The 15,534-nt window shown below is 44.9% G+C and overlaps 1 protein-coding gene across 1 annotated transcript in view; it reads right to left on the bottom strand.

Annotated features, from left to right (window-relative positions):
* The window catches only part of mki67 (marker of proliferation Ki-67), a 67,041-nt gene that overhangs the window by 18,929 nt on the left and 32,578 nt on the right, over positions 1 to 15,534 (bottom strand). The window contains exons 11-13 of the mRNA XM_085994686.1: positions 15,013 to 15,187; positions 13,069 to 13,221; positions 10,608 to 11,404 (exon numbers count right to left, since the gene is read on the bottom strand). Of these exons, the coding sequence (XP_085850812.1) occupies positions 10,608 to 11,404; positions 13,069 to 13,221; positions 15,013 to 15,187 (1,125 nt within the window). The remainder of the gene's footprint in view (positions 1 to 10,607; positions 11,405 to 13,068; positions 13,222 to 15,012; positions 15,188 to 15,534) is intronic.

The following is a 15,534-nucleotide window of genomic DNA, read 5'->3' as shown; positions in this document are numbered from 1 at the left end:
GGATGTCGAAAATTTCAAGATCATTAGTCATGAGGTGAGCCAAGTGTTGGACGGGTCACAGACTCAGAATGCCATTCGGCCCACTGTGCCGGTGGTGGCTCTTTGAAAGAGCTGTTCAATAGCCCTGCAAATTAGTCTTTAAGTACATATCCAATTACCTTTTGAAAGTTACTATGGAATCTGATTTCATCACACTTTCAGGTAGTGCATTCCAGATCTGAATACTCTGCATGAAGAAATTACTCCTCATTTCCCTTATAGTTCTTTTGGCAATTATTTTAAATCTACAACCTCTGGTTACTGAGCTACTTGCCAGAGGAAACACGTTCTCCCCACTTGCTCCATCAAATCCCCTCAATTTTGAATACCTCTATTATGTCTGCCCATAACCTTTTCTGCTCTAAAGGAGAGCAATCCCAGCTTCTTCAAACTCTCCACATAACTGAACTCCCTCATCCCTGGTGTCATCTTGGCAAATCGCCTCTGTACCCTCTCCAGGACCTTGACATCCTTTCTAAAGTGTGGTGTCCAGAATTGTACAAAATACTCCAGCTGAACCCTCACCAGTGATTTGTAAAGGTTTAGCGTGACTTCATTGTTTTTGTATTCAATGCCCCCTATTTACAAAGCCAAGTATCCCATATGCTTTCTTAACTGCCTTATCAACTTGCCCTGCCACCTTCAAGGATTTGTGAACATGCATCCCCAGGTCCCTCTGCTCTTGCACCTGCCTCAAAATAGAAACATTTAGATTATACTGCCTCTCCATATTGTTTCTTCCAAAGTGCATCATTTCACACTTATCCGCATTAAATTCCATTTACCATGTGTTGGCCCATTTCACCTGAAGTCTGCTACTATCCTATTTACTACATTGCCAAGTTTTGCATCATCCGCAAACTTCAAAATTGTACTCCCCATCAATGATCCCTCTAATCTTTTTTGTACTGAGCAGGCCACAAACTCCTTTGAGCGCGATCTTTTCGTCCGTGAGCAAATTTTAAAAACAACTTTTACGACAGCAACCACTTAAAAAGCATATATACAGTAATGCCATATTGCCACCCCACTGTCTCATATCATGAGACAATCAGACAAGGTTTTATACAAATTTAACATAACTTCTCTGCTTTTGAATTCTATTCCTCTAGAAATGAATCCCCGTGCTTTATTTGCACTTTTATGGCCTTTTTAACCTGTGTTACTACTTTTAATGATTTGTGACTCTATACCCCTAGATCCCTTTGCATCTCTACTCCATTTACTCTTAGGCCTAGAAATTCAGTATCGCCACGTTTGGGGCGCTACAGCCGGGCGGTCGCTAAATTTAGCGCCACCTTCGCCGAAATTGAGTTGCATCGCCCCAAGAGGTTGCTGCTGCGCTAAAGCAGGCGGTGCACGACTATCATAAGGCGCTAAGCCGGCGAGCTGAGGCGCTACCACCGAGGGCGGGCGCAGCGCAGGTGCGGCAAGTTATTGATTGAAGACAGACACGCTGGCGCCGGTCAGCTCTTAAAAGGGGAGGATCAATTTGGATTGCACCCATGCCCTGCAGCCCTGAATCTAGGCCTAAACAGAGCTGCTTCAAGAACGCTACGCCCACGACTATGGAGAAGGCCAGGAAGCGAGCGCAGCGCTTCAGCAAGGGTGCCCTGAAGCTTCTGGTTGGCGCAGTGGAGCGCAGGTGACCTGTCCTCTTCCCTGACAGTGGCAGGAGGCCACTGCCCAACGAGTACAGAAAAGCCTGGAGGGAGGTGGCGAACAGAGTGACCTCCAACAGTTTGGTCCCCAGGATACCCACGCAGTGCAGAAAAAAGTTCAACGACCTCACTCGGGTTGTCAGGGAGAGTACCCTTTCCAGTATCCTCTTCATCCCTGCATGGGCACCTCACTTTACGGCCAAAGGGTCCTGAAAGCCCCAATGCCCAGCCCTCATCCGGACTATTCCACCATGGGAGACAGTGCAGGCAAGATCAGGGCTTGACACTGTACTCAGAGGCCGTCCTCTCTCTTGCAGGGCAATCTGGCCCACAATTGGAGGCAGCAGCAACGGACCGGGGGAGGCCGTCCTGACCTTAAAGACCTGAGCAACCTGGAGCAGCGAGTGGAGCGGATAATGGGAGGCCGGCTGATTGGCCCCGTCGCCACTGGAGATGCTGGCCCCATTCTGGACAACAACGGTAAGGTCATCACCTTTTTGACCTCTCTCTTTCCACTTGTGCCTCACACCAGCAGCCTTTGCCACTCTCGAACCAATGCAGTGCATTGCAGCACTCATGCCTCCCTCGCTGCCGCCCTGTCCTCACTCTAAAGCAACTCCTGTGCCTCCCTGCTTTCAGATGCTGAATCGCCAGGTGAGGAGGCGGGCCCTCAAGCTGGCACTGCGACCGATTCGGAATTCGAGGAGGAAGAGGAAGCCGGCCCATCAGTGCCACCCTCAGCCAAGGCAGCCCAGGGTCATGATGGGGATACGTCTTCCCTGGAGGGGAGCAGGGGGGGGGGGGGGGGGGGGAAGGGTCTGATGACGGTGAAGCTCCGGGGCCCAGCGGGCTGCAAGGCGGGAGGCGTGGGGAAGCTCGGCGGCCTTCTCCCCAGAGGGTCAGTGCGGCCTCCAGTCCTGCTACGGTGAGCACAGAGGAGGTGCGGCTCCTTGGTGAAATGGGCGCTCAGGCTGAGTGCATGCACATTGAGCTCATGGCTGCAGTGGCAAGGACGCCTGACTCCATAGAGTCACTGGCAAGGAGTGTTCAGGAATTTGGGGCAGCACAGGCCAGGAGTCAGCAGGACTTTGCTGCATCACATGCGGCTTCCAGCCAAGTGCTTAGTCGTGCCATGCAATCACTGTCTGGTCTGATGCAGACACAGATCAGGGCCACACGGGTACTAACTGCTGCCACCCTCGCTGGATTGGCCAGGAATCGCCGGGGCCCTCGTTGCGCCGCAGCAGCCCAGCAGTCTGTGCTTCAGCAGATTGCTGCGCATGCTTCAGTGCTGGCCCGTGCAAGTGCCGGTGTATCGGCCGACCAGGGAGTGCCTGTGCTCTGTCAGGTTGGCAGCATTCCTGCTGCCAACACTGTCACTCCTCCACTGCAGCTGCCACCACCAGTAGGACAGACTGCTGCCACCCAAGCAGAGTTGGAGCAGTCAGCAGCTGGGCCCTCCAAGCCCAGAGCTGGTCCAGGCCGTCCCCCAAGGGCATCTGCCGACTCACCATCTGACCCTCAGCAGCCTTCCCCCAGCCTTGCTGCAGCCACTGGGATCCCATTGAGGAGGAGCTGCAGGGCGGGAAGGGGCAAATCACACAAGCGAGGCAGATCACCCTCGCAGGCGAAAAAGTAGACGGTGTGGCAAAATGTTTGTTTTTTATATGAAGGCCGAGGATCATGGTCATTTTTGTTTAACTGTTTTTTTCCATTTTCTCCAGGTTGAGAGAGCCAGTTATGTGTGACTGTTTTTTGGGGGGTTTCTCTGTATTTGTTTCTCATGCGGGAAGGGCACATAGTTTGTAAAATAAAAAAATGGTCTTTTTTCAGATTGTCCATGTTTGCACTTTGAACTATTTGTTGCCTTGACCGGCTGAGGGTTTGCGGAGCGGCTCCATTCATGTTCTTTCAATGGCACAAGCCATTCCCTGAGAGGGGGCCTAGAACCGACTTGCAATAATCTGCCGACGGACGGCCCTTGCACTTTGTGCCTCCCTCCCGTCTTGGTGCTCCTCCAATGTCTGCTGGCAGTGGCTGAGTCCTGAGGATAGCCAGGTTGTGCAGCATGCAGCACACTACAACGAAATGGGAGACTCGCTCAGGCGAGTACTGTAGGGCTCCTCTGGAATGGTCCAGACAGCGGAACTGTTGCTTGAGCACGCCGATTGTGTGCTCAATGATGTTCCTGGTCGCTTGATGGCTGTCAATGTATCGTTCTTCAGCAGGGGTGCTGGGCGCAGAGCGGAGTCATCAGCCAGGTGCACAAAGGATAGCCCTTGTCCCCGACAAGCCAGCCTCCTGGGTGAGCCAGGGCTTCGAAAATGTCTGCCACAGAAGTCTGGCGCAGGATGAAGGCATCGTGGCTGCTGCCTGGAAAGCGGGCACTGACAGCTAGTATGAGCTGCCTGTGGTCACACACCAACTGGACGTTGAGCGAATGGTAGCCCTTCCGGTTGCGGTAATCCTCGGCATTCTGTAGAGGTGCCCGCAAAGCCACATGCGTGCAGTCAATGGCGCCCTGGACCATGGGGAAGCCCGCTATTCCTGCAAATCCCATTGCACGCTCTTGCTGCTTGTCGAGGGTCATGGGGAAGGAGATGTACTGACGTCTCCTTCTGAAGATGGCATTCGTCACCTGGCGGATGCAGCAATGTACCGCGAACTGGGAGATATTGGCAATGGCCCCAGTAGCGGATTGGAAGGAGCCGGTGGCATAGAAGTTGAGAGCCACTGTCACCTTCACTGCCACCGACAGAGACGTCCTGCTCCTCAGCTGTGGCTGCAGATCTCTCTGAAGCAGGTGGCAGATCTCAGTGACCACCTCCCTTCTGAATCGCAGCCTCCGAACACACTGCTCCTCAGACATGTTCAGATATGAGAACTGCTGGCGGTATACCCTGGGTGGGTAAGGCCTCCTGTGCCGACTCCTGTTGGCCCTTCTCCGTCTGGCCATGACCGACACTCTCTCTCGGCGTCTCTGAGCCCCTTGAATGCAATGCAGAAACCCAACGTTTCCACCCATTGTAGCCCCCATTATATGTGGCGACTCAAGGCTATGGCACTGAAAGTTAAATCCAAGTGCAAAGCTCTGGCCTGAAGCCAGAAGTACCTGTGCGAGCGCTGAGTCAAAGCAGAGAGCTCTCTCCCTTTGTCTCTCTCCAAATCTCTCTCACACAGGAGTGGAACAAAATGGCTGCCACAAAGAATGCAGGAAGAGTCCCCTTTAAATAGCGCCCCCCCCGGTGACTGGGAACCGTTCCACTCAACCAGTCGCTGGGGACGCCAGGCGCACAGAAGGGGGGCGCCACTGAAGTTCCGGTTCGGGGCGCACCAAGGGCGGTGCGCCATGAAATGACGTCAGGATCTGCACGCGCTGCTGAGCGGGCGCTGCGGTTTTGCGCCGCCGCTAAATCTTGACTGAAGTTCGCGAGAGGCGCAGATCGCGCCGCGCCCGGGCGCTAGCCGCTTCGCGCCCCACTTCTCCTCCTAAGGCGCTAGCGGCTGGCGCTAACAACTGAATTTCTAGACCTTATTTTCCAAGGAGTAGGTAGCCTCCTTATTCCTACCAAAATGCACCACCTCACACTTATCTATATCGAAATTCATTTGTCATTTACATGCCCATTCTGCAAGTTTGTTTACGTTAGAATTAATTAAAAGCTTTTAGTTCGTCATGTAAACTCTAATAAAAAATTAGTCAGAAATGACTGGTATATAAAAAGAACTGCATAATAATGCATTAACACTTCAGAAACGTCACTCAGTTACACGGTTATGCATCGACAAACAATCCAAAATCCCAAGGTGAGCTGAAAGAGGCATATCTATTTGTGCAATTTGTATTAATTTTGAAGTTTTCAACGTATTAGCCCATCCCTCATGTCACTATAGCAATGGCTGCACAAGCAGCAGGAGCAGCGGCTTTCCTACGGCGCGGACGTGCCATACGTCCACATAAGTAATTAGAATATGAATCACAATGCAACCAGACAACTAACAAATATAAAGTGCTGTAATTCTTTAGTTCAGTACTAAAAAGAATTGAACAAAAACGGGTATCCGTATTTCCAACTTCAATCACTTCCATTAATAAACGTCGTCCTTCTGAACCATCACACCCCCCATGTAACACATCAGAAATGCAGCACTTATTTCACAAGTGCAGAAAAACACATACACAATTTGTGTCATCGAATTAAAAGCAAAAAGCAGGAAAAGCTATGATTTAACAGAAATAAACATTCATCTTTCTTCCTGGACAGGAGAACCAATCAGACTGACTTGGAAATATATGTTGACGTAAAGATGTTCATTTACGAATTTCACTTCTAATGTTTTTCTCTCAAACATTCTCCACAATATTAATCCCTGCGCTTATCACAAAAAAAGTGTTGAATTATTTTAGGCATTTCCCAATTAAATAGTGGGAAACAAACTTCATTGTACTCTCAATTTTTAATCTCCTATTTCAAACATTTGTACCAAATCAAAATTGTACATCATCAGTTTAGTCAAAGTATTTTCTGTGTCTTTCTCAATAAACAAATAGAAGTTTCCTGCAATTTTTATACATCATTACATAACTCTTGTTTCTATTAACACTCCACTAAACGTTTAAGAGGAAATCTATATTTACATTATTTCTGGGACTTGTTACGACTATAGAACGAGACAAAATAAAATGGTTTGTGTTTTTCCCTTTTTTGGTTCTCTTCCTAAACATCTTGATTTTTTTTTAAGTCAATAAAAAGTAATATGTAACTCCTACAAATCATCCCCGCCCTCAACAACATGGTCTCATGTTTGTGTAAAGCTACTCACTTCGATCGTTCAAAATCAAATATTGAGAAATTTCAATTTTAAAAGTTTTAAGCATTTCAGACCCTTTTAAAAAGTGTTTAGGCTTCAAGACCTGGTTGAAATTTGTTTAGATAAGGGGAAAATTGATTTTGTTTCTATTTTTTCCGAAATCATATTCAAAACTGGGGGGGGGGGGGGGGGGGGGGGAAAGAAAGTGTTAACTCATTTTTTGTGAAAAGTCCATTAAAAATCTTTAAAAATTCTTTCAAGTCTCGTTGCAGCTTTGACAGAAGTTGCTCCAAGTTTCTCTTTCCCTCTTCAACGCGGTCATTAAACATACAACAAAAAATTATAAAATAAACTCTAATTCTAAAAGAAGCTCAAAGAAGTGAATAAAGTGGTTAAACTTCTTAAGAAGGCGGTGAGGTTATCTATTCCCAGCCTTGGCGATGAGTTGAGATCAGTTTTGGTGAAGTTGTTTCCTCTATCTGCTGCCGTTCCCTCAGTCTCTGAGGTACAAACAGGGGGCACAAACATTTTCCTCTCTTATAACATAATTTAAATAACCAAGACTCTTTCAAAAAGGGGACAATGCCTAGCAAAATTTAACAAACTTACCGCGGGACATTTAACATCACTTTCCCATACTTTTTTCCAGCTTTAAACAAGGTTTTTAATTTTTTTTTTAAATGCACAGAGCCAACGAAAGTGCGGCCCAACTGGATATTGAGCGTGTGCGGCTCCGGTATACCACAAGCAGGCACAGAGGGTCGAAAGGCAAAGAATCAGCACACAGGGGATTCTCCCACTGTTCAGCTGAAAGGTCAAAGTTCAAGGGAGAAAACCAAACCCTCCCAGCATTACACAGCAACCCATCAACCACTAGAACACACACTTCAAGAGCTGCAATTAGGATCGGCTCGGAAGTCACAAGAATCACAAATGACTGTGTCTGGATTCCCGGGGCCAGTGTATTGGGCACCTCCCCTGCTCCAACTACTGTCCAGTATTTCAATTCAACTGTGTGGGAGCTTGGGGATCAGTGCCCGCGCACGCACCTTAGAAAGAACCATGCTCCATATACCAACGCCCAGGTCATTTATCTCTAACAAGGGTCCTAGTAACGATCCCTGGGGACTCCACTGCATACTCCCTACGTCAGAAAAACATCCCTTCACCTCTAGTCTCTGCCTCGATCCCTTAGCCAATTAAATACCCAAGTTACCACCGTCCCTTTGATCCCTTGTGCTTCTTTGTTTTGAATAAATCGGTTATGTGGTACTTTATCAAATGCCCTTTGAAAGTCCACCTTCATTAACCTGCTGTTACTTCATCAAAGAACTCAACATCAGGTTAGTCAGACACTATTTGCCTTTAACAAATCCATGCTGACTGTCCCTCATTAACTCACGCTTCTCCAAGTGAGAATTAATTTTTTCCTCGACAATGGTCTCCAGCAATGTTACCTGTACAGCACTCCAGGGATCCTGCACAACCGGCTTTACAATGAAAAAAACGTGCATGTGCTGTATTTTGAATGGCCCGCGCGGTCAAAAAAAGTTAGAGGGAACAATGGTCTCTAGTAGTTTTCCCAGCACTGACATTAGGCGGACTGGCTTGTAGTTACCAGGTTTATCCCCCTCCCCTTTTTTGAACAGGGCTGTAACACTTGCAATCATCCAGTCCTCAGACATCACTCCCATACTCAAGGAGGATTGAAAGATTGTGGTCAGATCATCTTCTATCTCCAAGCTAGCTTCCCTAAGCAACCTAGGATGCATCCCATCTGGACTAGATGACTTGTTAACTGAGTGATGCCAACCTACTTAGTATCTCCTTTCTATCTATTTTTATCCTATCCAATCTCTCCTCACCCCTCCTCTACTGCAACATTAACTTCATCCTCTTCTTTTGTGAAGACAGATGCAAAGTACTCATTCAGTACCTCAGTCATGCCCTCTGCCTCCACAAGATTTCCTTTTTTGTCCCGAATCGGCCGCACCATTCCTTTAAAACTATCCCTTTACATGTTGATCAACAAGATTTTTTCGGTTCCCTTTTAGTTTACCAGCTAATCTTCCCATACTCTTTGCCCTTCTTGTATTTTTTAAAATTTCCTCCTGCACTCTGTATTCTGCCTTGTTTTCTACTGTATTCTGTACCTGACATTCTCATAAACCTCCTTTTTCCATTTTATTTCCTGTATCATCCAGGGAACTCTAGCTTTGGATGTCCCATCTTTCCTCCTTATGGGAATATCCAGACAGCTCCATTTTGAAGACCACATGGTGAAAAAAACCCCTACCAGATTAAATGTCATCAAACTTAAAGCAGCAGGAGTAGATCAGCTCAGTAAAGCTGTGGAATACAATCTCAGCAGTCATTTCTCGGATGCTTTTAAGAAATTTGGACTTGCTATCAGTCTGAAGAAAGAAATTTATACCAGCCTGCCCCAGAAAACCACATGTGCCACATAATAGTACCAAAAGACACATGCTGTCTGCAGTGAATAAGTTCACCTACCTAGGAATAACCAAGTCATATGATGCGTTCCTACATGATGAGGTAAACCACAGGTTGTTTAAAGCCAGTAGTTCGATTGGAAGGCTCAGTGTGAGGTTACAGGAGAATAAGGCATTAAACTAACAACAAAACTTAAGGTCTACAAGGCAATAGTTATATCATTACTGTAAGTGTGTGATCTCTGGATCAATTAGTCACCGCATCAGAAAACGCAATCACTTCCACTTAGATGGCAAGATAATGGCCCAGAAATTCGGGTCTCCACGGGTGAGTACGCATGGGGTACTCACCCGTAAGCCCAATGGAAGTGCCGCTTTCCTGCATGCACTGCGCATGCGCGGGAAACCGGCACTTCCGTTCCCTTGAAAGAAGGGGTTCAGAGGTCGAACGTGTGCGCAGGAGAGGCAGCGTGTGCGCATCGAACTTACGTTTTTTTTGCAGGTTTTCCCGGGAGGGTAAGTCTCCAGAAGTTAGACATGTAAAAAGCAGTCGCAAGGCCTGCTTTTTACAAGTGGTGAATTAATTAAAATTAAAACATTTTTTCTGCAGGTTTATTATTTTTAAATACTTTAAAGAAAGGTAAGTTTATTTTTAGTCCCGTTAGAAAATAAAAAAAATTTCAAAAATTTAAATTGTTTAAAATAGTTATTTCATGTAATTTATAGTTTATTTAAAAAATGTGATTTTTAAAAAATTTATTTGAAGATTTAGTGATATTTTGGGGCTTATAGTATTTATAAGTTTGACAGCCCTTCCTGTCAAACTTATGAATGAAGCATTCCCTGCTCCGATTGGCTCTCCATGGCCCACGTGATCCCAGGGGACGCACCAAACTAACTGCGCCCCTGGGATACGCAAGCACTGCGCGCCGGCAGTTGGAGGAGGCCCAGGATTGGAATCCCACGCGGGCCCACAGCTCAACGGCCGGCGCACAAGGTAAGTGCAGGTCGGGGGCTTTCACCCACGGGAAGCCCCCGACCCGAATTTCTGGGCCAATGAAAATTCGATGGTGGCAAGGACATGGAAGCCCTCAGAGGAGAAAATATGACAAGCATAGAAACAATGATAGCAAAGGTGCAATGAAGGTGGGCTGGTCACCTGGTCCGAATGCCAGATATTAAACTAGCCAAAGAAGGTATTCTACGGTGAGCTGAAGCTTGGTAAACACTCGTGTGGTCAGTCCAAAAGATAAGGATTGCCTAAAGACCAATCTGAAAAAAATTAAATGACACATAGGAACATGATGCTCATGACAGAGCAATGTGGCAAAAGATGATTCACGATGGCACTACAAAGCTTGAAGCAGCTCATATTCCAACTAGCCGAAGCGAACAGAGCCCAAAGGAAATCAAGGAAAGATCAGCCTCCAGGTCAATCCGACATCAGATGTCCTGTGTGGTAAAACATTCCTCTCAAAAATCAGACTTTACAGTCATGAGAACCCACAACCTGTATTATATTGGAGATGAATCAGAACTGTCATTATCGATTAAGATGGACAAACCGTCAACTGGGTAACGTTTCACAAATATCATTTCAGTCCAGTTCTGCTGCCATTTTAAATCTTAAGATTTTATTTACCTCAACTCCTGGTGTCAGGCTTGAATTGCAACTAGTTCCTCTGGGAGGTGTTTTTGTTGTAGATAGTTGCCCAACATGCTGTTCTACAATCTGGATCAATTTATTTTCTGATATTTCAGTTGTCTGTCCATCACCATACATCTTTTCGATTGGTGTAGATGGTTTATTTGTTGCCCTTTTGCTTGCACTTCTTTTTGAACTTTGTTGCTGCTCGGAGTCTGAACTCCTTTCAGTTCTTATAGGAGTTGAAAACATTTCACCCAAACCGCTATAGTCACAGATTTCCATATCTTTTTCTGTATGAAACAATTTTTTAATTCCAACATAGCTAATCTCAGGACTCTCTGCTTTTTGTTTAGGTTCAGCCATGAGTTTGCGCAGATCAGCAATATTTTCTACTGGCTTCCCTTTTACTCTGGGAGTCTTCATGATTCTTTTTACACCAACCATGTCTTCTACGGGTTTCGCTTTTACTCTGGGGGTCTTCGTGATTCTTTTTACACCAACCATGTCTTCTACGGGTTTCGCTTTTACTCTGGGGGTCTTCGTGATTCTTTTTACACCAACCATGTCTTCTACGGGTTTCGCTTTTACTCTGGGAGTTTTCATGATTCTTTGTACATCATCAATGTCTTCTACTGGCTTATCATTTACTTCTGGTACCTTGGGTATGCTTTCACAAATATCATTTGAACTAGAAGAGAAATCAGCTCTGCATCTCAGTAAACGCAAACCTGAGTTGCTGTATCCTCTACTTCTTGCAGCAAGGATAGTTAGTGGCGAGACAGCCATTACACCTAAAGAAAAATCAACACTGACATCTTAAAGTGTGAAATATTTTCAATACTGGCAAAAACTTTAACAACATTTCTTTTAATGCAATTGGTCATCACTACCTACTGGACATATCAATCTGTAATTATATTAAAATAAATTCCCTGTGCACACTTCCTGCCAAGTTTTCCATGATCAATATATTGTACACATTTACAATGAAAAGTGTCTACACTCTCCTGGCCAGCCTCCCATCTTCCACCTTACATACATTTGAGCTCATCCCAAACTCTCCCGCCGTATCCCAACTTGCCCCGAGACCAATTCACCCAGCACCCCGGCGCTTGCGGACCTACATTGGCACCTGGTCCTTTTTAAAATTCTCATCCTGGTTTTCAAAACCCTCCATGGTCTTGCCCATCCCATCTCCAACCTCCTCCAGCCCTACAACCTTCCAGGATCTGTGTGCTCCTCTAATTCTGGCCTCTTGCACAGCCACAATTTTCACCGCTCCACCATTAGCAGACGTGCCTTCACTGCCTAGGTCTTCAGCTCTGGAATTCCTGACTTAAACCTCGACAACACTCTCTCCTCCTCAAACCATACCTCTTCGACCAAGCTTTTGGTCACCTATCCTAATATCTTATGTGGCTCAGTGTAAATTGTGTTTGATAACGCTCCTGTGAAGCACGTAAAAGGTGCTATGTAAATGCAAGTTGTTGTATGTAAACCGGTTACACCCCCCCCCCCCCCCCCCCCCGAAACCGTGCAGGATTGTTGTACTACAGCACCACCTCTGGCAGGCGGGTGTAATTAGTTACATTATAAATGTATGACTTTAAAATGGAGAGAGAATTATAATCGGAGCACCATTTTATACCCCATATTAAAGACTACACTTGGTCTTGACTTCCCATGTGCAATGCCATGAGAGATTGCCTAATTAAAAAAAAAATGATATAAACAAGCATTCTTACCTGTATAAACATTAGTGTCATGACTAGTTATCTTTGATGGTATCTTTGCATAGCTTTCTATACTTGCCATAACATTTACATTTGATTCCTCCAGAAGCTGGGTTGCACTGTGATCCACAACACCAACAGCTTTTCTTTATCACTCCAGTCCCTATACAGCCAGCCAGTATCCTCTCCCATACCTACAAGCCTTGTACCCGTTTGCTTGCATGCTCTCCTTTGCTCATTATGCTACAGGTTGGTCACACGCATCCCGACTCCACTAACTATCTGCTTGTTTGACCGACTTCTGGGCCTCAGGCAGATCCCCAATCCGTTCTCTACCTCATTTCCCATTCATGCCTCAGTCACAATCCAGGCTGTCTATTTCTTCGTCCTGCCAAGTGTCCTCCTTATTCTTCACTGCTTTCCCAGTACTAAGCTGTGACACCAGGAATTTGTTCTCTAAAGCACTTGCTGCACTGTAAAAAACACAGCAAGTGCTTTAAAAAATAGGTACACTGGTTTCTAAGTTTAATGCTGGAAAACCAACTAAGTGGGGTAAAGTAAAGATGGTGGTAAAGGGAAGGAGTGGGGGGAGGCAATGAAAGCAAGCGGGTGTGGCAAAAGCAGGAATGTTGGGGGTAATGTGAAGAGATGGCATATAAGGCTGAGGCAATGAGGGTAGAGAGCTATCCTCTGCATGTAGTAGCAAGCAGTATTACACTAACCAGTTTCTTCAGGTGTTTTGAAAGAAGAGTCTTCAAATGACTTCTGGGATATTGGAATGGCCAGGGCAGTTTGAGCATCATCATCAATGTTCAAGTCACATAGTATTGGATTTGCTCTTTCATTCGTGGGAGTACTGAGCATTTCAACTATACCTGTTGAATATTATTAAAAGTTTATATCAATGTACAAGTTGCATAAATACAATATTCTGTCAAATCCAGTCACAACTTTAAAGGGATCAATAGAGTAGTCCCTTATGGAAAGGCTGGTCTCCTGCTAATTTGAATGCCCCTTCTCTAGAATATATAATAGTTGCCAATACGAGGGAAAAACGTGGTTGTAAGAAGTCAAAGTTTCTGATGAGTTTCATTACACATGCAAGTTATAATTTGTTTTATAATATTACGGTTCCAGAGAATGTATACAGTTGTATAATTCTACTGTTTTGGTGGCTCATTTTTACAAACCATATGGATTTTTCCCAAGAGGTGGAGCCATAAAAAACTCTGGACCCAGAATTACACTGCAGAATGCTAGTGCACTAAATGCTCACACATCAGAAATTCCCTTCTCAGTGTAGGAGTTAGCCATAAATTGGATCTTGCCTCAGCTAAAACATCAGGAAGAATTTCAAACAAATGCATTAAGTTTCATACATTAGTATGATGTACCATGCTGGCCTTTCTAATGCTTCTATATCCTTTGAGGTATGGTGAGCAAATCTATATACGTAGCATATTCCTGAACTGGTCTCACCGCTAATCTGTGCAATGTCCCTAAAACGTATTAGTTTGTTCCCTTCCAGACACACCCCAGTACTAGATTTGCCTTAATAGCTGTCTCACACTAACCAGATCCTTGCAAAGTATGAGCAATGATTACTCTCAAATCCTTTAGTCCGTGCCAACAGAAATCTTTTCATGTCCTTTTCCCGATTCTACTATTTTGATCCCAATTGTGTTATTTTTGTTAAACACTGTTTGGGTGACCACACCCTTGCCTGAAATTTTAATGGTGTCACTTGTTATCTGGACAGCCCCATCCATAATTCTTACTTATCTTATGACCATTTTTCACATGTTTACTGTTATGCTTTACCCAGTTATCTACATTGAAATCCACCCATGTATCAGTCCATCATAATTGGCCAAGGTTGATCTGATAAGTCAATTTCCTTTCTAATCACATATTGTAAAGATGACTGTACATAACAGCAATATGAGATTGTGCCACCACTCGCATTTTCCCGCTTAAGTACCAACGCAGAAATAGCCACCTTTGGGGTGATTAAGAGACACGGGCAGAGGGAAGTGCTTTGCACAAAACACAGAGCAACAGAGAGCAGCAACGGCAGCAGAGAGTTAAGGAGATGCTAGCTCTTAGCTAAAGAGTCTTGACACACAGATCGCTCAGCTCTTTCTTCTGAAAGAATGAGGCAGAGAGAGAAAACATGCAGACATGGAGAACCTAATGCTCATCCTGCTGCTCATGTGGAAACTCTAGGCAGATCTGCAGCAGAGGCTGCTGCTCCACCGGCTGTGTTGTGAAGAATAGGAGCCTGACAGCAAAATTATAACGATTTATGGGGAAGCAGTGGTCACCGTAAGGGAAAAAAAAGTGAACAAATTGGCTATAAAATAACTGTTTAAAGTACCTGTTGGGCCCTTTAAATTTCTGCCCTTTCTTCACCACTAAATGCGCACTTTATCTCCAACACAAATGAGTTGGCAATGGGATGTACAACACCTCATTAAATCATGCCAGAATACTGCTGCAAAATTGGGTGCTATGAACTGAAAAATTCAGCCCTTCGCATTGGATGAAACTGGACTTTAATGGCCTCACTTTCACAAGTCTAACTTGATCAACAGAAAAGAAGTTTCAAAAGAAAACCTCAGAACACAAAAAAACTAATAAGTAGTATCTCAAGCAGTTTGGTTTACCTGTAAAGCTTTCATCCATTTCATAGTCTTTATGTCTCAGTGAGACAGTTCTTACTACCCGTGAGGCCTGTCCAGTTGGCTTAGTAGTAGCAGTTTGTGACTTGCCAATGACTATTGTTGCTGGGGAAGCAGCATGGCCGGTACTAAAGTGACCTTTCACTAAACGGACAGGTGTCTGTTGAAACAAAATTTTACATTTTCCCCCCAACAATGGTAATTTAGAACATTAATAATGTCATTGTAACAAAAACAGAAATCAAAGAATTGAAGTTTACTCTCCTATACCCAGACTAGTTATTTTACAATTGAGACCATATTTCACTAAACGAACAGGTGTCTGTTGAGACAAAATTTTACATCCCCCCCCCCCCCAATGGTAATTTAGGACATTAATAATGTCATTGTAACAAAAACAGAAATCAAAGAATTGAAGTTTCCACTCCTATACCCAGACTAGTTATTTTACAATTGAGACCATATATTTCAGTTAGCTTGAAATATACAATAATTTTATGAAAAGGT

This window comes from Somniosus microcephalus, chromosome 8, assembly GCF_052327205.1.
Source record: "Somniosus microcephalus isolate GS21.2 chromosome 8, FLI_Smic_1.0, whole genome shotgun sequence".
NCBI classification, from domain to species: domain Eukaryota; kingdom Metazoa; phylum Chordata; class Chondrichthyes; order Squaliformes; family Somniosidae; genus Somniosus; species Somniosus microcephalus.
The sequence above is the reverse complement of the archived record's forward strand: the minus strand, read 5'-3'. Positions and strand labels throughout refer to the sequence as shown.